The sequence below is a fragment of the Miniopterus natalensis genome, chromosome 10 (assembly GCF_054644295.1).
Source record: "Miniopterus natalensis isolate mMinNat1 chromosome 10, mMinNat1.hap1, whole genome shotgun sequence".
Classification (NCBI taxonomy): Eukaryota; Metazoa; Chordata; class Mammalia; order Chiroptera; family Miniopteridae; genus Miniopterus; species Miniopterus natalensis.
The window spans coordinates 76643693-76668638 of record NC_142090.1 but is presented as its reverse complement, the minus strand read 5'-3'; the positions used below and the strand labels follow the sequence as shown (position 1 = coordinate 76668638).

Sequence of the window (24946 nt, the reverse complement as noted above, 5' to 3'; positions counted from 1 at the left end):
AAACCCTCCATTAGACTGTTAATTTCAGGGTGAGCAAGGATTGGGCCTGTTTTATTTAAGTGGTATCCAAGGTGCTTAGCAAAGGGCATTCACACACAATTTTTTTGAGTGAATAAATGATTTTCTTGCATGTTAAAGGGCTAGGGGAATGCTTACTCTTTGATTCATCTGTGGAATGCTGCTGTTTTCATCCTAGGCCTAGAGGGAATGGTTGGTGCCATGTGGAAGGCGACTGTTTTGCTGGCCCTGCTGACACTTTGCCCTGGTGGTGATGGGCTGTTTCGCCACATATACAAAAATGCCTGGGTTTCCGCGCCACATACGCAAGACACAGGACAGCCCTTATTTCTTACTCCCTATGTGGAAGCTGGGAAAGGCAAACAAGGTAAGTCTAATCAGAAAACCACTGGCATACTTGCAATAATTCTTTTTTTTCTCTCAAGCTATTATCTCACAGGATCCAAAATATATTCCAATAATTATTTTACTCACTGGTTTTATTTCAATACTAATGATTTGATGTCATATATTATCAGAGTTATGAGCTAAAATGAGGGTTCGCCAGGGCCAGTGATTGAGTCACTGCACTTCTGTTTATAAAACTAGTCCAGGCTCTGTCTCCCACTGGGCGCTTAATAAGGTTAATACCAACCTTAGAGCTCACCATGCATCAGTTACTGGGTCCAAATATTCTGTATAAGCTCATTTAAGCATCTCAACAACCCAGGGAGGTGAACTCCTTTTACACGCAAGGAACTGAGCAGAAATAGATTAAATTGCCTTTCAAAGTCACACAGACACCAGCTGGTAGATGCAGGGTCCGCACCCAGACAGCCTCACTGCAGGATCTGGGCTCACAGCCGCTGTGCTGGGCCCCCTTGCCTGGCAGGTTGCCACCCAAACAGCCTAGGCCTCAGTTTCCTTACTAATAAGATGGAGATGCAGCCACTTACCCAAGCCGCAGGGATATTGTAAGAATCAGGTGAGAAAATGCACGTGAAAACTCTTAATATCCTATAAATTGCTCTCTAAAGATTGTTAGCAAATGGGGTTTTCTATTGTTAATAGAAAAAAGGCATCATTTGGTGTCATCAGAGACTAAAATTTATGCCCTCACTCTGCTCTTAATGTAAATCATTGTGTAGATAAATTAATTTTTCTGCACCTCAGTAGGCTCCTGAGCTACAAAATAGCTGGAATTAAGACCCACCTCTGCTACTACAGAACCAGAGGGATGAACCCCTGACTATGTGACCAGCTCCTTACCTGAGGGTATTGGGCAAAATGTGGGTAAATAGGAAAGGGCCTGTGCACCCTGAGTAGGGAAGCAGCTTACAAAGGCATTAACTGAAGTGACCATGGTGTGCCTGTATCGGACACCTGGTCGGATCAAGTGAGAAGACTGTAGAGAAATCCAGCTGAGAGCTTGTCACATCCCTCTCATTCCTGTATTTCTTAAGAGCATGTCAGGTATGGTCATCGGCAGTGACAAAGAAAGATTTAGAGAGGTCACTTCATCTTCTGTCCTGTGCCAGTCCTGATAGGTCATCATCTGATGAGTGACAATATTTGAAGTATTAAGTCTGATGTAATGTCACTTTCTAAGGTTCTGCCACACAGTCAGATTCTTCGAATGGAATTTTAAGTGGCCGATCCCAGCTCTAGTACATCTGGGTATTGAGATGCAACCCTGCTAGCATAATTAAGGATACTTTCATTCATCTTCTTTACCGAAAGTTCAGAAAACTCTGGGCAGATGGTCACCTCTTTCCCCTAAATCTGTTTTGTTTATCGAGTCTGTCAAAAGCTTAGGAACATGAGTCTTAGTATCACAATGGAGCATTTCTGGGATGAACAGTCATTCAAAAAAAGACAAGGGAAGTTTTTATTTTTTCAGTGCCCAATTAGCTGGCTTAGTTTTATGTAATTGTAATTGCATGTTTACTTTCTCTGCAGCTAGAACAAATCCTTAGTCTCTGGAACAAAACTAATGTAGGAGGCAGATTTTAGCATGTTTACAAACTCATGTTTAGCACTTTCACAAATTTTAAAGAATATTTTGCTGTTAGGTCTTCAATGATTATTACTCAGGGTCTGGTCATGTCTTGTCTGTACTGACTGTGGTGAATGTAAAACCCACCCTGATGAGCTAGTTCAAGCCCTTCTGTGGTCAAACTCCAATTCTTCGTGAAAGTGGTGGTATCGCAAACCCTGGCAACCTCAGTAAATAACAAGGAAGTGAAATCGTTCAAAGAAGGCTCTTTCCTTTCTTTGACGGTTTTGAATATTTGTATTGTTGAGTCATGGTTCCAGGAAGAAAGAAACTTCTTCATCTTGGGGGTTGATTTTCCACATTCCATTAATAGACTCTGGAAGGATGAGCAGAACATTTGAAAATATATTTAAAAAAGAAAACATTTTAGCTGAAAGAACTTTTAATTATTTTCCTGTGGTTTAGTTCAAGGAAATTTAATATTTGAAACAGGGTGAACTACTTTTTTTGTGGGCCAGAGAAAAGTTTTCTCTCAATTTCTTAAGATCTTAATAAGGCCTGCCTGCCTTAAAAGGTTTTTGTAGAAACTAATTCTAGTGCATTGTCAATATAACCTGTTTTGGTTCATTCATTCATTCATTAACAGTATGCATTGAATGTCTTAAAGTGTATAAGTCAGCATGATATTTCCCTAGGGGTACAAAGATAAAATAGGCAGATTCCTTGCTTTCCAATAGCCCCTGATCTAGAAAGGGAGGCAGGAAATGTAGCCGAGTAAGTGCAGGTAGCCTAGAAACAACGTGGGAGCTCAGAGAGGGAGGGCTGGGGGAGCTGAGTCATTTTGGGGGCAGCCCAGCGGACCTTGGACCTTGTGCGGGGCTGGTCTCAGAGAGATGGATCGATTCAATCAGCCGTCTCCCGTATTCCATTCCCTCCAGCCCCTGTCTGTTATATATCTTCTCTTCTCCTCATTCCACTCTGACTGTCCTCATTTTTCTCTGCCATTTTTCACGAACCCTGTCCTGCTCACCTAGCCCTCTGTGACTCACATCTCCCTCCCTCCCACCGCACGCCCATCTTCAGGTCTCTGCCCTCATCTTGGGGGGCTTAGCGGGGAGGTCTCTGATTTTGAGAAGATTAAAAGTTTTATGAAAAGCATTTCAGAAGTGTTTTTAGGTTCAAACTTCCAGTTACCAAAAAAACACACACACACACAAAAAAACGTCCTGGGGATGTAATAATGTACAGCATGGTGATAGTTAATAATACTGTAAAAGTTCTCATCACAAGAAAAAAAATTGTATAGCTGCGTGACGATGGATGTTAACTACACTTATTGTGATGGGCATTTCCCAATATAGACAAATGTGTAATCACCAGGTTGCACATCTGACATTAATGTCATGTTATATGTTGATTATATCTCAATTTTTAAAAATGGCCCCAAAAGAAGTGTTTTAAAGGCTGCACAGTCCTGGAGGGTGATCCCTCTTTGGGCTAATTGAGGTGGAAGCAAAGAAGGGAAGAGGGAAGAAATGTCTCTGGAGGGAAGGGTGTGAGGCGGGGGAGGGCGCCCACTAAACATCCACCCCCCTTTTCTTTGTCTTCAAATCCTCCCGTCTCCTTTTTCTGTCTGTTTTTCTGGCAGGGGGTAGATCTCGTTGGAAGAGGAGGGACAGCGCTGGCGAGGTTGGGCTGAGCCACCTTCGCTGGGGAGCTAGACTGACCCAGAGAAAGGCAGAGTCTTCCAGGCTGCATGGGGGGGCCCGGGCGGGCGGGATCGTCCCTCCCTTTGCCTGGGCCCTTATTTGTTTTACGGACAGCCCCATGGTGAGGCTTCGGCCACATGTTTTCATTTGATCCTCACAGATGGCTCGGGGTGGGGGAAACAGCACAAATGACTTCTGGAAAGCCCGGTCAGGGCCGCCAGCCCGGGTCTGTCCAACCTGGACACCCATGCTTCTCCTCCTGGGCTGGCCTAGCGGGACCCTCTGGAAACTGCCTGTTGACACCTTTCCTATGTCCCCACCGTCGCCTCTGCTCCCTGGTGCCCCTGGTCCCATTCGTGGATGCGTTTCAAGGACAGCGACAGCGATACTCCCTGCAAACCTCTCTTTCCTCCCCGTTTCACACGCAAAGACTCAGTGCCATGTGCCTTTCCTGGGCGAGGAACCTGAGCACAGACAGGCCGAACCCCTGCCTGTTGAAGGGGTCACCGAGCTGGTGATCAGCAGCGCTGGGATCAGCAAGTACTGGGAAAAAGGAACAGTGTGGTGTAGCTGACAATTTTCCTTTGGGGAAGCGGATCCATTGAAAAGAGGAACCTGTGGCCCCGGAGGGGAGATGTGCTGGTGAAAGTTTAGCAACTGGCTCCCGGGGATCAGGGCCCTGACTGTAGCGCAGATTCCCTGCATGTAAATATTCTCACTGGGGCGTATTGTGCCCTATCAGTGATATCACTGAACGCCCAGTTGGGAAGACCGTGTGAACCATCAGCACTCGGAAGCCTGGGGGCTCCGGCACCCACTGAAGGCCTCTTCTTAAATAACTTGTTTTTACTGGGAACACTTGCTTTGTCACGGCTAAAGGGCTCTTCTTTACTCAGACTTCCCCGTACACTTCCCCTCGAGGCCGTGCTACCTAATTTCTGTTCCTTCCCCACTCCTTTCCCAGTCACTGCTTCCCCACCCGCTTACACCTCATGACTCACTCTCTAGCAAGAGGCGGTGGAGAGGGTGGGGAGGGAGAAACCCGGACTCCCAGGCTTCAACCTCGGCTTCTCTTTATTGGCTGTGTTCCCTTGGGCAAGTCACTCCACCTGTTTGTGCTCCAGTTTGGTCACCTGTAAAGTGGGGACAATAATTATACCTACCACCTAATGTACGGTGGCCTTTTAAGCATTAGCTCCTATTAGTATTACTTCCTCCTGGGTGGCCTTAGCTATCTGAGCATTTCCTCTCCACCCCTCCCTGTCCCTGTCCCTGTCCCTTTGTGGCCATAAGAAAGCCAGGACTTCTGCCCTCTCCAGCTGTCATGTTTTATTTTGCTCCCTCTAAATAGCCATGAGGTCGACCTCAGTCACGCTGTCTGTCTTTCCCCACCCTCCCCAGCCGTCCTTAGCCGTCCCCACTCCCCTAAGGCCTCAGCCCATTTCCCGTCATGGAAGTAGCCAGCCTTGGCTTTTGTGGTAAGGGGAGTGTGCAGAATACAGGCCTCCCAAGGCTCAGGGCTCCTCAGCTATGTTGTTTCTCTTGCAGCCCCTCCTTTGGGGGCAGGTGGCTCTATTCTGCCCTGGCCTTCCAGGTGGCCCAATGTGAACACCTTGGTTTACCTACCTTTCTAGAGTGGAGCTGAAATTAGGTGATTTTTTCTTCTTTTAATAAAAATCTTATCATCACTTATAAATTATCTTTGGGGACAAAAAAAAAAAAAAGTTTAAAGATGTCACTGTCCTTGGCTAACCTGTGTATGTTGACTATGTGGACTTGTCCAGAGTATGCTGGAATTTGCTAAAGCGAGTAACCCTTCTGCCCACCCCCTCGTAGCCTTTCTGAGCTCTGCACCCTAGACCTGGCCCCTGGGAGGAGCGCGGTCCAGACGGAGATGGCTGACCCTGTCTTGTCTCTCTAATTCTTGGGTAAATTTCCCCCACTAGGTAGACAAATGAGCGCGGTGACTCAGGTCCTGGGACACAACGTGGAGAGCTACTGCGGCTTCCTCACTGTGAACAGCACTTACAACAGCAACCTTTTCTTCTGGTTCTTCCCGGCGCTGGTAAGCCTGCGACAGCCCCAACACAGCACTGCCCCCGGGGCGGCTGTGCTGCGTCAGGGCAGACAAGTTAGCCTTCAGCTGCACTCAGGGTTGTGGGTGTTTTAATTTTTTAGGGTTTTTTGTTTTTGTTTTTGTTTTTCTAAAAATAAGTGCCGGTGACTCTGTGGAGTGTTCCTGTGTGTGTGCAGGAAACATGTGTTTGCAGGGGGGAGGGTCAGTTTTTAAAGTTCCTGCAGCCTGGTTCGGAATATTAATCCCACCACCTACTTCCTGCCACTACCTTTTTGTTGTTTTTTCTAAAAATACCTGGGGTAGTGGGGAGCCAAGGAGGATAAGGAGTCCCGGGGAGGCTCCTGAAGTTCACAGGTAATGCAAATCCACGCATGCCTAAATTTAGTCAATTGTGGTCTTGTATGGTTTCCCTTTCTGTGGGTCTTGCCAGGGTGCCTAGTATTCCTAAGCTCACTCCTTCAGGTAGCCAGTACCCATTAATTGAGCAGTACTCTGTGGAGGCACAGAGGAGAGGGAACTGAACCCCTCTACTCTGGGCCTTTGGGGAAGTGGGGAAGAGCAGTGATCTAGGATGGCTTCCTGGAGGAGGGGGCCACTCACCCTCTCAGGTCCATAATAGACAGAGATAGGTATACCTTTATACTTTGCTATTACTAATAAACTTATTTCAAGGTCACATAGTGATTCAGCATGAACAAATCATTTTAGGCTTATGGGTACCATTGGGGTAAGTATTAGTAGAGGTGCTGAGATGCATAAACAAGTGTTATCCCCCCCATAGGGTAATTTTCTATTTTTATTTTCCAAATTGGATTTGCTTTAGAAGCCAGAGAAAACAATGAAAAAGCTGTCCCTGTGGAGGGTGGTATTTATATTTGCATGTGATTTGCATATAGCCATGCTGCATAAATAATGACCGGGTAAATGGCTTAATCCAGGGTGGTTTTCAAATTACACTGCTTCTGTTGGTACTGTTGGATTGTATTTTTTTACTTCTCCTCTCTGCTTTCTCAACCATGGCTTCTGACATAATTCACCACGTAGTTGTGGGTGGGGGGAGGCTTGTAAGAAATGGTGAGGAATTCTAGATGCTTTTTGGTTGGGCGCATAGCAGTCTTCAGGCTGTCAATTACTCTGGAAAGTCTTTCCTGGACCCTAGAGAGAGTTTCTTATTTCTTCCTCAATGTTAACTGTTGAGTGAGGCAGGAGGAGCCTAGAGCACAAACTTTAAGGAGGGACACTCTCAGGGTTGCACAAGTACAAGCCATCTGGCTGTCCCCCAGATTCCTGCTGGTCCCTCCCATTGGTGGAACCCAACTGGAAGCCAGAGGGCGAGGGAGTTGCGTCCATAGAGGTCTGCCTTCCAGGGCACAGAGCAGACAATGCACCTTCAAAAGCAACCAGGAAAACACCCAAATATCCAGCACAACTGTCATAAGGAGAATGCTAGAAATTAAGCCTGGAAATATGACCTAATCCTAACAGGTGGAAATTTTCCATGTGTTCTTGGAAGTCTCTTAAACATGACGCCTTTTGGAAACCACAGTTTTCAAGTGCGTTTTTAATATCACATCTACCAATAGCATTGAGTACAGACATTTATAATGACCCCCTTTGTATCTGTTTTCTATTGCTGCTATACAAGTTATCACAAACTTAGTGGCTTAAACAACACCCATGTATTGTTTCACAGTTGGGTAGGTCAGAAATCTGACACAGGTCTCACTGGGCTAAAATCAAGGTGTTGGTAAGGCTGCCGTGCTTCTGGAAGCTCGAACCTGTTTCCCTGCTATTTGCAGTTTCTAGAAGCTGCCTGCCTTCCTTGGCTAGCAGCACCCTCCTCTGCTTTCAAATCCTGCTTTGGTGGGCTGAGTCCTCATGTTCATCACTCTGGCTGACTCCATAGTCCCATTCCCTTCTCTGACCCTTCTTTGCCACATTCTTCTGCACTGAAGGACCCTTGTGGATAATCCCAGACACTCTCCCTATTTGCAGGTCCGTTAACTAACAACCTTAATTCCATCTGCAGCCTTAATTCCCCTTTGCCATGGGCTGAACCTAGTCACAGATTTGGGGGGATTAGGATGTGCACATCTTTGGTGGCCATTACCCTCTGCAAAATGAATACTTGAAAAGTTTGCCTAGATTCGTGGTTCTCAATATGTTTTCTCTCAGTCACTGTCACATTTTTCTGTACTAGAGAATTACCTCCAAATCCCCCCAGAGACTGATCTAAAGTTGGGAGAATTTACAGGTAGGGCATGCTTGGGAAACTGTGACTCCAGCTTATGGGCCACCACCCTGAATTCAGTGTTCCTGACCTCAGAGTGGCCCACACTTCTTTTTGCCAGAAACTACTAGAGCAGACAAACCCCGATGGAGGTGGCGGTGTCCCCTGCATGCACTGGGCGGAGGGCTAGAATGGGGGACTGAGGAGGTGACTGCAGCCTGTGGGGGTCAGCTCCTGGAATCCTGCATAGTATTCCTCTAAGGCCTGCTGGGCCTCAGCCTCCACTGCACTCTCTGTCCCCCTACTCCCACGCCCACCCCTGTCCCCACCCCAGCCCAAGAAACCTGCTTCCTTATTTTCTCTTCTGCTTTGGTGGCTGGTTTTGATACCACTCAGTTCCTCAATGACTTCTGCATGTTGAATCTTCTTAAATAATGACCCAGATTTGTGGAAATAGGAATTAATGGTGAGGGAAGTGATTTTTTGTGTGTCTTAAAAACAAAGCAAAGACTCAGCCTTTCCTTAGGTTGCCTCTGAGCAGGTGAACAGCTTTGTCTGCAATGTAGGTGATGCAGTGGGACGGTAAAGCTGGTTAGGAAAACAGGCTTAGGTCCTGCACCCTCTCCTGGTTGCCAGACTGAGGTCTGAAACCACCCTCCACATTACACAATGACTCATCTGTTGGGGTCCCCCTTAGTTAAATGAAGACCTAGCGGTGCATCTCCTGACCAGATTATGTTTTGGGTGGGGGCCAGTCATGGAACCCTAAACACGTTCAAGGTGACCCCAGAAGACAAAAACACAAGGCCACCTTGCCAGGAAAGAAGATGCTGAAGCACAGAGTGTTCTGTTGGGGATGATAGACTATGCTGCAGGGCAGAGAGGCAGAGATGAAAAGACTGTGTGGCTGACAGCTGTCACCTCAAGGCAGCCAGGATAGATTGCTCCAAGAACCAAGAACTCCTTACCGGGGGCCCACCTGCAGAGCCAGGTCTCGGAGGCCCCAGAGCAACCATTCCTGCCACATCAGTTGCGTTATAAATTATGAAACTGGCCAGTTCGGGTGAAGGAGATAAAGCATGTGAGAAGGAGAAGCAGTGGTCACCCGGATGGGGGGAGAGTTCCTTCTATTTGGCAGCAATATTAGTCTCGGGGAAGCAGCTGGTATTGTCATCGGGAGAGAAATGACCCCTTGGAAAAACTAAAGGTAGAGAAAATAAGAGATCCAGGAAGGATGCCACATTTGTAATATCCTCTGAGTGTTTTTTTGGGGCCGCTGTTTCTCAAATTAGTCTTGTTTGCCTGTTATTTCTCAGCAACTCCCCTGTTATTGTATACAAATCGGGGCACAATGGATTCTAGAGCTTGACATTGGTGTGCAGTGGGGATACAATCTGCGAGAGAAACAAAGAGGCATTTTGCATGGGATAAAAAATAGAACGAAGCCAATAAAAACGTGACAATTACAATGGCTGTTGTTAATTGAACGTGGACTCTGTACTGAACACTGCCTTTTAAAATTTAATCCTTACAAGAACTACATGAGGAAGGAATTATTACCCTCATTTTATAGATGAAGAGGATTACAGAGATTAAATAATCAGTCTCCAATTGTCCAACAAGAAATTGGCCAGAGTGGAGTTGAACACCAGATCTGGGCGTCACGCGGCGTCCTGAGGAAGTTAGTCACGGCACTTGAGTGAGTCAAGCTGGCATAAAATCTTGGCTTCACTATTTGGGCCAAATGTGACCTTGGGCACATTTTCTTAACTTCTCTGAGCATTGGTGATTTTTGTTTGTTTGTTTGCTTTAAAATGAGGATTAAAATACCTACTTGGCAATGGCTTTGAGACCAGTGAGATAATGTGGAGAAGCCCTTCGGTTGCAGCCCCATACATAGTAAGTAAAGTTGCTGTTGTTGCTGTTTCATTGTCATCACCATAATCTTTATTAGTTTTCGTATTATTAACACAAATACTGTACAGAACGAAACCAGTCCTGTCACAATTTGGGGGGTTAAAGGAGACAGGAAGGAGGGGCAGTTCCAAAATGGAAGTAGCTGAATGCCAGGCAAGAGTGTGGACTCATCGCTGCTGGGTCAGGAAACTGCAAGGTGAAATTGGGGATCTTCACATTTAAGAAGATAAAGAAGCATGTAGATTATTATTTTTTAATTAATACCCTTCACATTGGAAAAATATATCCAATATTTGACTTTCTTATAGGAATGGAGGTAATTTGTTGGACGCGTTTAGCCTAGACCTATAGCTCGTTCACCTCAAACGTCATGGGGCCCAGACGTGAGATGTTTAGAGTTGGGCCCCGGCCCCTCCACGAAGGGCCCCCGTCTTGCTCCTCCAGCCAAAAGGAATGGCTGGGATTCCTGGAGTCCAGGTATTCATATAGAAATGTAGACGCTAAACTCAGTTGGTTTCTAAGGTCCCTTCCTAGTCTTACGTTCTGTGGTTCACAGTGTGAGCCGGCTTTGCCTAGAAGACGTGCCTCAATGTGCAACCTAAGGTATAGAAACATCCGAGAAGTCCAAGTCAAGGTCCAGGGTGAGTGAATGAGCCCTTGCATTTGTGGCCTCTGTGCTCTTTAGCCTCCTAGATGGTCGCCAGTGATCTTCATCTCTGGGTCTGGTGTTCCTCTCTCGTTCCCTCCCATATTGAATCCAGGCTGGCCTTTGTGACGAGTACGTTATAGCAGGAATGATGGCGTGTGACTTCCAGGCTTAGAAAGAACAAAACTGCTTTCCCTTGGTCTTGTGGATCACTCGGTTTGAGGGAAGCCAGATGCTAGAGCAGCCATATGGACAAGCCCACATGGAGAGGATGTGAGGCCTCCGCCAACCTTGGGTGAAGTTCTAGCCCAATTCAAGCCTTTAGATGACTGCAGCCCTGGCTGATAATTGATTGCAACTTCACGAGGGACCCTGAGCCAAAGCTGTCCAGCCAGATACCCCTGAATTCCCAACCCACAGAAAACGAGAGTAATAAGTGATTATTGTCTTAAGCAACTAAGTTTTGGAGACATGTTATGCAGCATTAGGTTACTAATACAGGCTCTGGTCATGTACTTCTGGGCTGTGATTAGGACATCTTGGGACAACTAGAACTTCGGGAGTGGTGACGACCAGTGTTTTTTTATTGTTGGGTTTGTTTGTTTGGTTTTGTTTTTTCCCCCCGCCTCTCAGCTTCAATTCTCCTCTCTTACTCAGTGATGATGGAGCTTTAAACACTCTCTTACGCAGTGAACACGATATGAAGCTTTGTCAGTAGAGGGTGCTGGAGAGACATTGCAGGAGGAAGTTGGTATCTCTTCCTGCTCCCTTGTTCTGTGTTTCGCCTTCTTTCACCCTGCTGTCTAGTTAGTCAGCAGTATATGTCTGGGGACATTCAGTGACACTCTGCCTGAGCTGGGTACCCAGACCGTGAAGACCCTCAGCAAGCATATAGTCCTGGCTCTGTCCCAGGGATGACCACCTGGCTGTGGCCCTCTCAACATGGACACCATGCATCCCAGGCCTTGCCAGTGAGCAGGCTTCCTACAGCCCTACTCCCTGCAGCGCTCTCACCAGCCTTGAGCACCTGCACCCCAAGGATGGTTTCCCACTGCCCTCTCATGGACACCATGCACTCCTGGTTGTGTGCCACCCTTCAAGCAACTGGGCTCCCAATATCCTGACTTCCTCCGCACACCCACCCTCACCAGCCACAGCCCACTGCCCCTGGAGGCCTTTCCTATTTGTCCAGGATTGTTAGTCAGCTTCACACCAGGCCCCCCAGTGAACTTCTCAGCCACCCAGTGAGCCTAAGCACACCTCTAATGAGGTCTGGGAAGGGCCCCCATTCATATCTTATGAGTTTATCCATCCATGGGTACTCTCCCTCAGCCCAGGGTATTCTTTAGAATTCTCTTTACATGTTTATGGCTGTTCTCCCATCATAATGAATACCTTTTATATTAAAAATTTCCTATTCCCCAGTATTTGCCCACTATGGAGAATGTAGCTCCCCAAGCTTGCTCATGGCTGATGGAGGCCAGAGCAAACACTGGAAATTGTAACAGACTTGAAGGTCAATACGTCCAGGTGAAAATAATAATAATAATTTTTAAAAAGAAACAATTTTAATTAAAATTACTGCGTGGTTTCCGTCTCCTGATTGAATCCTGACTGAGATAGCCTCCCGGCTCTCAACCCTGCTCTCCTGCCCGGAGACGCCAAGGGCAAAGGGTGTTGTCTGGCCAAGGAACCAGGAACTGAAGTCAGGCGCCAGGGCCGCCAGTCCTTCTGTCTCGGGCTTCTTCCGACCACAGGATCACCCATCGGGGCCTCATCCCCCTCTCTTGGCAGATCGATGTGCTTTGCTTCTTCAGGCATTTGGCAGAAGAGGGCTGTTCTAGTTTCCAAGTTTACCTGTCTCAGTCAACAGAAATTAACCCGCACGTCTCCTAGGGACAGAATGTGACTGGCCCGGTCTGGGTCAGTTCTTTCTCGGTCCAGTCAGCTGAGACTGAAGGTGCAGGGTCGTGAGACATAACATGGGCAGTGGGCACTTTCCCTTGGTAAATGGAAAGCCAGTTCTTAGAGAAGGGGGTGTGGGCTGACAGATCTCTCAAAATATATCTTAACCATAGATGGCTATGAATCCAGCAGCCACCCGGCAAAGATTTGGAGGTCACGGACATCCGTCTTCTCTAAACTTTCACCGTCTGTCTTCTCTTCACTATCTACTTATGGCACCAGGGATCTGGCAGAATAGAAGGCAAGTGGGACGAAACAGGAAGAAAGTAGCTAAAATTGATAAATTATAGATCATTCCATTCATAGAAGAAACCTTTGTGTGCCTGATTCCTTTTGAGAAATGAAAACTTAACATAGAGAAGAAAGTAACTAACTCTTTCAGCCATTTCTTTGTTTGCATCAGGTAGGGAAAGTCAGGCCTTTTCTCCATCATTTCCCCCTCTCCCCCGCCTCCTTCCTTCTAAAGTCCAACTTTCTGGCAAGAGGCACAAACAGAGAAGCTATAACCACCTCACGAAGAAATGAGAGCCAAGTAGGAAGGTCAGGAAAGAGAAAGGCAGGGAGGATTCTAGTGGGCGGTGAGCTGGCTCAAATAAATGAGGCAGTTCAAAGCTTGCTGAGAGTAAGTGGGAGCTTGAGTGATGTAAGGAGGCTCAAAGCAGAAAAACATTTGAAAAGCTAATTTTCCACCTATGGTACAGTGGCAACAACCATAGTAAAGGAAGGTTTCATGAGTGGTCAACACCAACCACTGAAAGTAAAATTTCTCTGAAAAGCACAAAATGTCTTAAGCAAATGGTTAGTATATGTTGGCAGTGTGTGTGTAGAATTAAAGTGTTATTAGGTACCTACTTAATGATTCTGGTCACAAAACCAATTCCTTTAAATAAAAAGCTCTGCCTTGATTAATACCATTAGTGTAGCAGCTGTAGTGTCAGCTGAGCTGGAATCTCTGTGGCAAAAATGGTGATCCATTCAAACATACTTGGGGGAATTTCAAGACATTTGCTTCGGGTACTAAAGACTTCAATTAAGATAGAACACATTAGTCTGGCCAGCGTGGCTCATCGGTTGAGCATCAACGTAGGATCCGGGAGATTGCAGTTTCCGGTCATGGCACATGCCCAGGGTTGCAGGCTCGATCCCCAGTAGGGGACATGCAGGAGGCAGCCGATCAATGACTCTCTCATCATTGATGTTTCTCTCTCTCTCTCTCTCTCTTCCTCTCTCTGAAGTCAATAAAGATATATATATATATTTTTAAAAGAACACATTACTTAAAACAAGCAAATTGGTCAGCTTATAGAAGTGTGAAGCGAGCCTTAATTAATTTACTAATTGTATTTTTCATATTAAGTAGTACCATTGATTTGGGTCTGTTAGTGGTTTAGCTTCTGTTTTCTCTTATAAAGTGTGGTGTTCCTTATTGGGGGTGGGAAAAGGGAGGTAGCTACAGCTTGTACCCAGTCCTGGGCATTGGCAGAAAATGTTGCCCTAATACTTGTCAAGATACCTACAATTCCCTAGAGTCCCTCCAACGAGTCCTCTGTGTAAAATACAATCATGGTACCTGAGAGTACTGAAATTGACAAGCGTTTAGCCACCCCCCCCACCCCACCCCTGCCCCAGGGTATGAACTTACTGCCTCAGTGATGGGTGTACGGCCTGAATAGAAGGTTATCTCTGCCGTGTTCTGTAGAAGAGGGCCTGGAAAGATGGAACAGGAGATGGGTATGGTTTGATGGGGGGACAGGCGTGAAAAAGAAGACTCAGAGCATCAGGGGATGCTATCGATAGGGGGCAAGTCCACATGGGGATCAACGGGGCAGGAGAGTTAGTACTAGTTTAGTTCTATGCTTACCTAGAGGCAAGGAGAAAGGAAGAAACTGGAGGGTTCTAAGAATCTCTTTATACACAGACTGTTAATCCAGATAAATGAGTTTCACTTTCTTCAAATGACAATCTATGAAGACCTAGAGTAGCTTTTTCACCATCATTGTGAATAAATAATGGAATGCACTAATGTGAGAAATTGTGACATTTCCTTCTATGGAGATTCTAAAAAAACCTGGAATAGATAACCTGCCTTCTTCTGAGCTCTTCATTCTGGAACAAACCCTGAGGAAGGAGTTGCCAAGTTCAAGGATTGGCCACCAGGGGTCACCAGAAGAACTGAAAAGGGCAAAGTCAGTTTCTTGTTCACCAACAAAAAGTGCTGACTTGTGGGGCCTGCCTGCGCCCACACTCCTCTGTTGCTAGAGAGAGAGTTTCCACTTAACTGTTTAGGATTCCTTTTATATTTAGAATTTCTTTGTCCCTTCTTTTAATCGTCAGTATTTGCTACACTACTCTGATCTCTATGTTCTTAATAGAGATTTTATTTTATTTTTAATGAAATATATAAATGCTTATCAGTAGGGGATTACTCATCTTACAGGTTTCAGCTCAAATGTTAAGCTATCATGAGAGGACCTTCTTTAAGTTTTCAATCTCTTGTCCCTCCACTACTCTCTTGTAGTACTCATTTTTTTAATTACTTCTTTACTTCCCACCTCGTCAGAAAAAAACAAGCAGATCTAACGTTTAAATAAATGTGCCAGGTGCTGTTTTAAGTGCTGTATATATATTCACTCTGAATCTGTACAACAACCATATAAGATAGACATTCTTCGTCCTCTTATTTTTAAGCAGAGGACACTGAGACACAGTGAAGTTTAGTAACTTGCCCAAGGACACACAGCTGTAAAATAGTGTATTTGGAATTCAAACTGTTGCCAGTGGGGAGAGGTTCCTCGTCCCTGCTGGTTTCTCGTGGGAGTGGGTTTCTTGTGATATCCCAAGAAAAATAACTTTCTGAGACTCACATGGGAGAAAAGTGATTTTAATTTGTGTGGAATTACATCCCTGAGTATCTTAAGATCCCATTTCCCTTAGTCCAGTCATGTAAGAAGTGTAGCTGGGGCTTTAGCAAGGTTAAAATCAGAGCCAGTGTCCAGAGTTTCCTTTCCATGTTGGAGCCAGGTCCAGTCCAGCATGAGGCTAACTTAGTTTGTGTTTCGTACTGTAGTCTATCAGTCCATTCATGTGTGGTCCACAGGGCCACATGTCTATGGAGGAAACACGGGCAAATGCAAGGAAGCCAGAAAAACAGAGCCCCAAGAGCCAAGAGTAACGAGCAGTAAGAGTCACATAAGCCAAGAGCAACAAGAGAGAGCCCCACAAACGAAGTGCAACAGGAGAGATTCAGGAATCACAAGAGAGCAAACTTCTTTGTTTAGGGGATTATGTATTCCCAAATTTTCACATGCTTGCAGTGGCTCTGCCTACCCTGGCGAATGATCTCTGTACCCAGGTTTGACTGACAGCAAGCACTTTCCCTATGTCACCCCAACTTCATTGCGCATGTATGTGTCCTATCTCTTCTTTGTTTGATTCCTTCCCTCAGTGTTTTGCAGGGAATAGGCCGGTGGTTCCCTGGGGAGTGAAAAGTTGCAGCTTCCTGGTGAAGCTGCCTAAATGGCATGCCTCCAATGTCTGGCCTCCCCCTTTGCTCCTTTCCTATTATTAATAACTAGCTAATTACAATGGTATCAAAACCTTGGCAGTCTGGTACCAAAACCCATGCTCTTAATTATTCAGCATCTGACCTGTCCATGAGTGGGAGCTGGTCTCCATCCCCAGCTCTAAAACAATGCCTATGGGTAGTCTGTGTTATATGTTTAATGAATTAATATGTTGTAGTAAATTCAGTGTCATACTCTTTGGCCAAATGATGATATGTACTGACATGGGGAATTTTCACAGCACGTTGTTAAGTGAGGACAGAAAATACAGAGTATTGTTTATAGCCTATCCTATTTTTGAAAAATAAGTATTTATGTAAATAGCATAAGTAATAATTTCAAGATATGTATAGATCTATGTATGGGGAGAACATAGAGAAAAATCTCGTAGACTAAACATCTAATGATCGTCTCTAGAAAATAGGATTGGTACAGCAAGGGGAATTATTTTATACCCTATTTGAAAATAATTGTTAAGAATAAGTACTTTCTTTGTAATATAAAAAGTTTTAAGTAAAATTTTAAAACTTTTGAAAAAAATCAGTGCCCCTTTTCTTTTGCTTTATACACTCTTAAATTATAGCTTCAAAACAATAAATATTTTTAAAGTTTTAAATTTTGTAAAAACTGAAAATGAATTAAAGCAGATTCTTACTTCATTTGATACTAAGCTTTGCAATGTAGTTTCTTTTTTTTTTTTTTTTTAAATATACCTTTATTGATTTCAGAGAGAGGAAAGGAGAGGGAGAGAGAGAGACAGAAACATCAATGATGAGAGAGTCATTGATCGGCCGCAGCCTGCAACCCGGGCATGTGCCCTGACCGGGAATCGAACCCTGATCGCCTGGATCCTAGGTTGATGCTTAACCACTGAGCCACGCCCAGCTGGGCTGCAATGTAGTTTCGTTTAGCATGTCTTCAGTTACTTTCTTTCCAAAGTGAGGGGTAGAGAGTGGGAGAAGGGCTGCAATCTCACAATTGAGAGCTAAATATATCACCTTAGAATTATCACATAATAGCTTTATACCATTCTTATGGACATAATTATTTTTATATGTCATTACATTACAATATCTTATTATGTTATGGAAGCCTGCGTACTGTGATGTAACTTACACGGGTTTTTAGCATTGAACATGTAAACCTTTATTTTCTTCACCTGACTCCTGCATTTCATTCTGGATAAGGGCCGTATTAGTTCACAGTTGGTCGGCCCATCAGGGAAGAGAGATGTGTGCATGGAGTTTTCTTTAAAAATGGGCTTGTTCAAGGGTTGTTGAGCTCCTTCACCTCCTTCAGGAAAGTAAATTTGAGGAGCAAGGTCAGCTGAGGGAAGAGGTGTACCTGCAGATCTCTTAGTATTTAAGCATTTCAAGAATGCAGTGTCGTGGGCTTCAAAGTTGCATAATAGAGATGTTTGGCACTGAGGTGTTTGACTTGACTTTGTAGTGTGGCCTCTCAGGGTCAGGCTATTTTTCTGAGAGCTGGGAGCTCCCTCATTGTGCCAGGTCGCAGGAAGGGACACGAAAAACCAGGGGAAGATAGAGTGGAGATTAGAGGGCCCGGGGCATCCAAGAGGGCAAACCCCCATTGCCCTCCCAGATTCTCAGCCCCACCTACCCACAGAACCAACTGGGAGCTTTAGAAAAGACTGATGTCTGTTCACTCTGGACCAATTGATTTGGAAGCTCTGGGATTTGGGCCTAAGCAGTAGGTTTTTTTAAAAAGCTCTCCAAGCTATTTGAATGGGCGGCCGAGGTTGAGAACCACTGGCTCCGGGGTAGCACATGTGCCCGTTAGGAAGGAAGGAAGCGTGTGTGTTGGGGTGGGGGTGCTGGACGCCCATTGGATGGGTGGACTCACTGTATCACATTCCCTGGAGGCTAGAACTAATTTGACCCAGATTCCATTGTTTCTCTCCCTCTAATATTCTTCTACTGCATGAATACAAGTGGATACAAGGTGGTCCTGGAGCATGGTATTGAATATCAAGTTAGAGGATCTGAGAGGAGATCAAAATCACTTATTCAAACAAAATACACACAGTTGGAGCTGGTTGTATTTATTCAGCTCAGTAGAGTGTAGAGTATCCTGCCATGATGCATTTTTTCATCAGGGCCTCAGGCAAGCCCGGGAGGTGGGCATTATCACCATCTGATGGGTGGGGAGACTGAGGGCTGGGACCCCACAGCTATTATGTGGCCAAGTAGAACCAGAACCTGTCTGGCTCCCAATTCCAAGGCTCACTCTGCCTCCTGCAGCAGCTTTAAAAGGTTGTCTTTGATTTTAAGTTTTCCTGCTTCAACTTTATAGGACAAGTCCCTATTTCCCTTGAATTCTTTATGGACATTTGCAACACTTGAGGCAAGAGTACTAACTAGTAAAAAAAAAAAAACACAACAAAAAAACCCCACCTGACTAGGGAAGATATTGGCCAAAAGAGCACAGAAAAATCCCAAATCACCCTCTTCTCCTATTCTCTCCTGTAGAGATGGGTTACCTTAAAACCACCTATATATTCTCCGTATTTATCTATGATAGCAATAGCCATCATTTGCAGAACCTGTGCTATATGCCCCTTACTGAGCTTTCTGAAAATTAATTTATTTAGCCTTCCCAACAACCACATGGTATAGGTACTATAATTGATCCCCATTTTACAGGTGGGGAAACTGAAGTCCAGAGAGCTTAGGAAACTTGCCTGAAGTCACACAGCTAATAGACAGTAAAGTCCAGATTTGAATGCAGTTTAGGGCAAGAGCTCACAGACTTACCCATTCTACTGTCTGAATCTTGGGACTATAGCCTGCTGACCTGAGTCCCCAGTCTGACTCTGAGTTCCTACCTTTTCTACCTGTTTCTTTAGTTATAATAATCACATACACTGATTGTGCTTTTATCATGGATTAGGTGTTATTCCAAGGGCTTTACAAATAGTGTCCCATTTAAGTCCTTGATGCTGGAGAGTGAGCCCCAGAGGTAGCCCCTCATAGGGAGTCTGTTCATACACCCCCTCTCTTTCAGCAAGGTCTCCTTAGTCTCTTTTTAAAGCTGCTAAAGGACTCTATGTGTGACTCTCATGGCTGAAGAAGAGAAATCCTTCTAGCCCCTCTGCCCTCATGGCTAGAACCTGCTAGGATCAGCTCTCCCTCCAGGTTCTCGGCCAGGCGTCCCAGATCGCCTCCTCCTGAGTTGGCCTTGCCTTCTGCCACAGCCTTCTCAGATCACCCAGGTAGATGGAGCCAATCCTCTCAGACCTGCTAACCAAATGCAGATGTGTCTCTATGGCTGGCCCGAGTAGGAGGATGCTGTGTTCAGTTCTGGGCTAAAGCAACAATGTCCTTGCTTGCCGAGCGTGGCTGACCGAACATCAAACGAGCCCTGGCGTCACAAGAAGGCTCACTGTCATATCCCGATCTGAGCTCCGTGGAGGCCAGGGGAGCTTCTTTCAGACGGCTCTGGAGGAGCCACTGGTGCAGGCGGCCTCTGTACCCACTGCTCACGCACCCAGTCCTTCTTTCTTGAGGATTTCCCTGGCATTTTGTCTTCAGCCTTGTCCCCTGGCTCTTGCGTGGCCAGATCCTTCTCTGCCTGCAAGTCAACTCTCAGGATCTCATTGAGTCCTACCCTGATCAAGGTGCCTGAAGGAAGCCCCTCTTTCGCAGCCCTTGTCACTCTCTTAGCATCACCCTCATTTCCTTTTCACACTCTTAAATCGTCACTGTTGTTTTATTGACTTGCATGTTGTCTGTATGCCCCATGGAAATGTAAGCTCGGAGAGCACAGGAGCTTTCTTTCCCTCACTCCTCTGCGCACCTCCTCGCACGGTGCCGGGCCCATGGGAGATAGATGCTCAGTAGGTTCGTGCTCAATGAAAGAAGTCAAGGCGCCTCTGCCGTCGAGAGTGATGCTATGGACAGTGCTGCCCACAGCCAATTTGCGGCATCCCGGCCCCACCAAGGACCTTTTCTCATTTACATCTCCTACATAAACCTGAACATCCTTTAGGGCTTTGTTACTGTCGTTTGCATGGGCTAAATGACCCGGGGCCTGTCCGCTGTCTCAGTTTCCCCATGTGGAATGAAGTTGCAGTTGTCCCTGGGGACACCTTCCAATTGACTAAAATCCAAAGGGCCATTTGCTCTCTCATTGAAGGGGGAAAATTGTCACTGAGGACGATGGATTCTGTGTGCACTTTGGGACCATGTCGGCCGAAAGGAAGACACCCTCAAAAGCTTAAACAGCTAAAAATCTGTTACCGTGCCCTAGACGTCTGTTGGGCGTCTAGGGACCTACAGACCCATAGCTTCTGTATTCAACAGGTTTTCTGACCATTGGCGAGAAAAGACAATGGCGTAAGATAGGCCCCAGGATGTGAGGCAGATACTAATTCAAAGCTACAGAAGGTGACGAGTATTTTGCTTGTAGTGGGAGGGTCACTGGGGTCTGGGAGGTCTTTCTGAGAATTATTACAGGCTGAGAAAAACAGGATTTGCGTAAATTTGCTCCTCTGTATTGCACAGCCTTAACGCCCTGTGTGGCCACTGGCCTTTCTGTCCCCACAGGTAGATTCGGAAAATGCCCCAGTGGTTCTCTGGCTGCAGGGCGGGCCAGGAGGCTCATCCATGTTTGGGCTCTTTGTGGAACACGGACCTTATATGGTGACAAAGAACATGACCCGTAAGTATTGCTTGGACTCTACTTTCCTATGGAGAATTCTTCATCTGAACCTTAGATCTGCTCCAGAAGCAAGGTAGAGTGTGAACTGAACCACTAGGACTGGCTTAGCAATTCCAGATTATAAAAACACAGCCTTCTGGCAATGCCTCCCTGGGAAGGAGGAGCCACCGCGGTGAGCGTCCCGCTGGGCTGCTTTCTCCCTTGAAATTTGGGTGAAAGATTCTAAGCTATTTCCTCGCAGTCTGCTGCTAACTCGGGCAAGCTGGGCTATGGAAACAGGTGGTATTTATTACTCCTTGGGCAAGCTCTTTTGCATGGGCCTAGTGGGTGGAATTATATCCCTAATTATTCATATAAGCTGAACACTATATGGTTCGGCCACGTAAGTGGTCGGATATCTTGGAAGCAGGATACGGTGGGTGGTGGTTGGGGCTGGGGTGAGGAAGGAGTGGAGCAGGAGCCACTCTGGCTATAACCCAGCTTAACCTCCATGTCTTTTTTTGGGGGGGGGGGGTGGATTGTTTATGTTCTGTGGGTTAGGATTTGGAGGGTGAACCAGCTGGTGACTCAGTAGAAGAGTGTGTGTGCCAACTCTGTTGGGGTGGTTGTCTTCGGTGTTTGGAAAAAAAATCAAAATTGGAGAACGGGATGTGACGGTGATCCCTGGGATGGGACGGATGGGCTTATCGCGTGGGTGGTTGATGGATGTTCTACATGAACAAGTTGCACGGGTTTTGTTTCCAAACTTCATCTTAGATGTAGAAACCCTCTGGGTCTGGGGAAGGTAAAGGAGAGGGGAGGAGAAGGGGCTGGTGTCTGTCCCCATTGTGAGAGAACAGAGCCATCGGAAGGGCACCGAGAGTCGCTGACGTGGTGAGGACAGGTGGGCATGCTGGGCTCCAGACCGGAGCTGGGCCTTCCGTGGGATGTTCAGTTCCCGACCCATTCTTGAAACTCTTCTCTGTTTCACCAGTGCGCATCCGAGACTTTCCTTGGACCAATACCCTGTCCATGCTGTACATCGATAACCCAGTGAGTACCGTGGCCCAGTGAAATGGCAACGTGGGCCCCTCTTGTCTATTTCCTCTGATTCACTACGTTTAAGAAATAGGGGGAAAAGGAAATAGAGATTTAGTTTTATTCTTCCTAACACAGAATTTAATCTATTAAAAATGTCTTTGAGATTTAGTTTTTCTAACATGTATCATTATATCTGAGTCTGGGGATATTGCTTCGTGCTTTCTCTCCTTCCCTCATTTTTAATCTTATGAAATGTCCTGTTCACTGAATTACATCATCCAGGATGAGGGATTAGTTTCTTTCCACTGAAGACATGACTTCCCGATGTCATGGGTTATTATATAGCAGCAGGACTCCTAACCTTTCAAATAGAATTAGAAATAAAAAGTCAAAACTGGTCTCCCTCACTTACCACAGTGAGCAGAATGCCTCATCTTGGAACAAAAAGCGGAAATCTCCTTGGAAAGTTCCCCTGAAATCGAGTCCAATAAACTGCAAAGTAGGAGAGTAACTTTAGGATCATTTTCTGCAGATTTCTTGCCCCCTAATTTCTCTAACTTCTCTCACTTCCCAGATGGTTCAAAAAGAAAACAGGTTAATAGGGAGAAAAAAAAAAAAAAAGGCCCAGCATTCTTGTCCAGGCTCTTCCTGGTCAACCACCCTCTACTCTGGCCGGTAATTGCATATTTAAATACAAGTTGAATGAAATGTCCTGTTCCCTTGGGTGTTTGGGGGAAAAATATTTATATCTGGTGGATGGTGCCTTCTTTATATAGGTTATTTACACAGAATAAGTAGTAGCGTATTTTTCCCCCTTTTTTCCCATTTCTTTTATTCTCGGGAAGGACACTGTAGCAACACAACAGAATAGGGGCCAAAGAGACTCCAGTGAGATTGGGTTCATCAAAAGGAGACCCGGGGGGGGGGCATGGTAAAGGGTTGAAGGGGGTCAAATATATGAGACAAGAGGTTTCACGGTGGGTGGTGGGCTCACAATTCAATAGAGAGATCAGGTATCATAGAGTTGTATACTTGCAACCTATATAATTTTATTAACCGATGTCACCCCCATCCATTTAAATTGAGTGGTAGCTTCTTTTGTTTCCTTATGCCTAAAAGTTCAGTTGTCTATGAACTTCTAGGTATAAGGAAATACGAGCTTAAAACGAATTCTTAATTGTCTTAAAGCCTCTTGTCTCCTGAAGGTGAGCGGCTTAGCGGGTATGTTTTTCACTGAAAAGGAAATGAAAACACACACACACACACACACACGCACGCACGCACAAGCACCATCTCTTATCTCCAGCCTAGGAGTTCCTTCTTGGCAGGACAGCAATGCACCCCCAGGTTTCAGAGAGAAGACAACTTTGGATCTTTTGATTCTGTAGCAGGGGCCAAGGAAAGGTGAATTCCTCTTCCTTAAATCAACATCTGGCAGGGTCCCCACTGTGGAATCAGGACAGCTCCGCCGCTGACCGGGGGCAGAGCTTTGTGCTGATGCTTTTCATTTGGCCTTGGAGGGGCGGGGAGGTAGGTGACTGTCGCGTGGTCCTGGGAGGATGCCTGAGCGCTCGGGGCTGCCGAGGTCAGGCTGGCCTTCGGAGCAGGTCGGTTTCCTTCCAGTGCGGGCGCGGCGGGCTCCACAGCATGTGCTCCTCGGTGCTGACGCCTGCCGCTTGTTTCACCTCCAGGTGGGCACCGGTTTCAGCTTTACCGATGACGCCCGGGGATACGCGGTCAACGAGGAGGATGTGGCTCGAGATCTGCTCAGGTAAAAGGCCCGGATTCCTCTTGGCCTCCTTCACACTAAACACCTCTTTCAGGAGGAAAATGCTTTCAGTAGCGCAAGTATTACTGGTGGCCCCCCGGGTCTAGTTCCTAAAGACATTTAAAAAATATATATATATCTTTATTGATTTCAGAGAGAGGAAGAGAGAGAGAAACATCAATGACAAGAGAGTCATTGATGGGCTGCCTCCTGCACGCCCCCTGCTGGCGATCGAGCCCGCAACCCGGGCCTGTGCCCTGACCGGGAATCGAATCGCGATCTTCTGGATCCTAGGTCGATGCTCAACCGCTGAGCCACGCTGGCGGGGCCTAAAGACATTTTAAGAATTCTTGTACATGAGGAGTTCGTGCATCGGCACGCACATGCACACATGCACCCACATGCACATGCACGATCTATTTTCCACTTTGTTACATGTTCACTGATAACTGATAAAGTGGCCAGCAGAGGAAGTAACAAGGAGAGCTGAAATCTTAAGGCGTAACTGTAATTTGGTAACATATATCCTTCAACAAACAGTGGAGATAGAGCAGAATCATTCAGCCCAAGGTGAGCTTCAAACCTTTCAGCCAGGTGCCTGAGAGGTGTCTGCCTGCCGTCCAGCGTGGCCTTTGACTCCGCATCTCCCAGGACCAGCATCCTCCCGGATGCTGTTTTCTCTCCCAGGATTCTTCCTTTCAGGGCCTTCAGGTGCAGTTTTTTCATTCTCTTCTTATGACTTTTCAGGCTGAAAGCTCAGCTCCTTATCTAGTCTCTTCCCTCCATTTTACAAAGTTATTTTACTAAAAAAAAGAAAAAAAGATGGAAAATGAAAAGTTGTAAGCCTGATCAAACCGTGTATGTGTGTGTGTGTGTGTGTGTGTGTGTGTATAATTTCTTCCTTTCTTTTCCCTACATTTTTACAACTATTTTTAGTACATTTTTTTAAAAAAGCAAGTGACCTTTCATATTTGTTCACATTTTTCCAACCTGTAAATTATTCCTAGCGACCAACTTGAGTCGTTTGCAGTCACTAGGCCACCACTCTTTATAATAATTCTCTAAAAGAATCCCAGTGGCCAGAAAGAGTTAACCAGCTCCTCTACCCCCAGCCTCCCCCAAACGCTCACTCTGCTAATTACTCGGTGAGCAAACTGCCACCAGGTCCAAAAGTGAAAGTGAATCCAATAGAGCCAGAAGTTTTTCATCTGTGACAAAAGCCTTCCGTTTTATTCTTTGTCCCCCAGGTGGCCGGGGCGTGGAGGGGGAGAGGAAACAGGAGCCTCCCCGCCTCTCTCCCAGACACAGGGCTCTCTCCTCTGCTTTGCAGCCCGGAGCAGAATGTGGCTGTTTTCTCCTACACCTCATTTGCCACATG

General features: G+C 46.0%; 1 protein-coding gene across 3 annotated transcripts in view; it reads left to right on the top strand.

Moving 5' to 3' along the window:
- The first annotated feature begins 201 nt into the window (after positions 1-201).
- The window catches only part of CPVL (carboxypeptidase vitellogenic like), an 81149-nt gene continuing 56404 nt past the window's right edge, over positions 202-24946 (top strand). Inside the window, exons 1-5 of one of the 3 annotated variants that reach the window (XM_087821429.1) lie at positions 202-385; positions 5649-5767; positions 20666-20780; positions 21754-21812; positions 23492-23571. In XM_087821429.1, coding sequence (XP_087677555.1) covers positions 208-385; positions 5649-5767; positions 20666-20780; positions 21754-21812; positions 23492-23571 — 551 coding nt within the window. In that variant the 5' untranslated portion in view covers positions 202-207. The remainder of the gene's footprint in view (positions 386-5648; positions 5768-20665; positions 20781-21753; positions 21813-23491; positions 23572-24946) is intronic. The other 2 variants (XM_087821428.1, XM_087821430.1) reach the window with 2 other exon arrangements.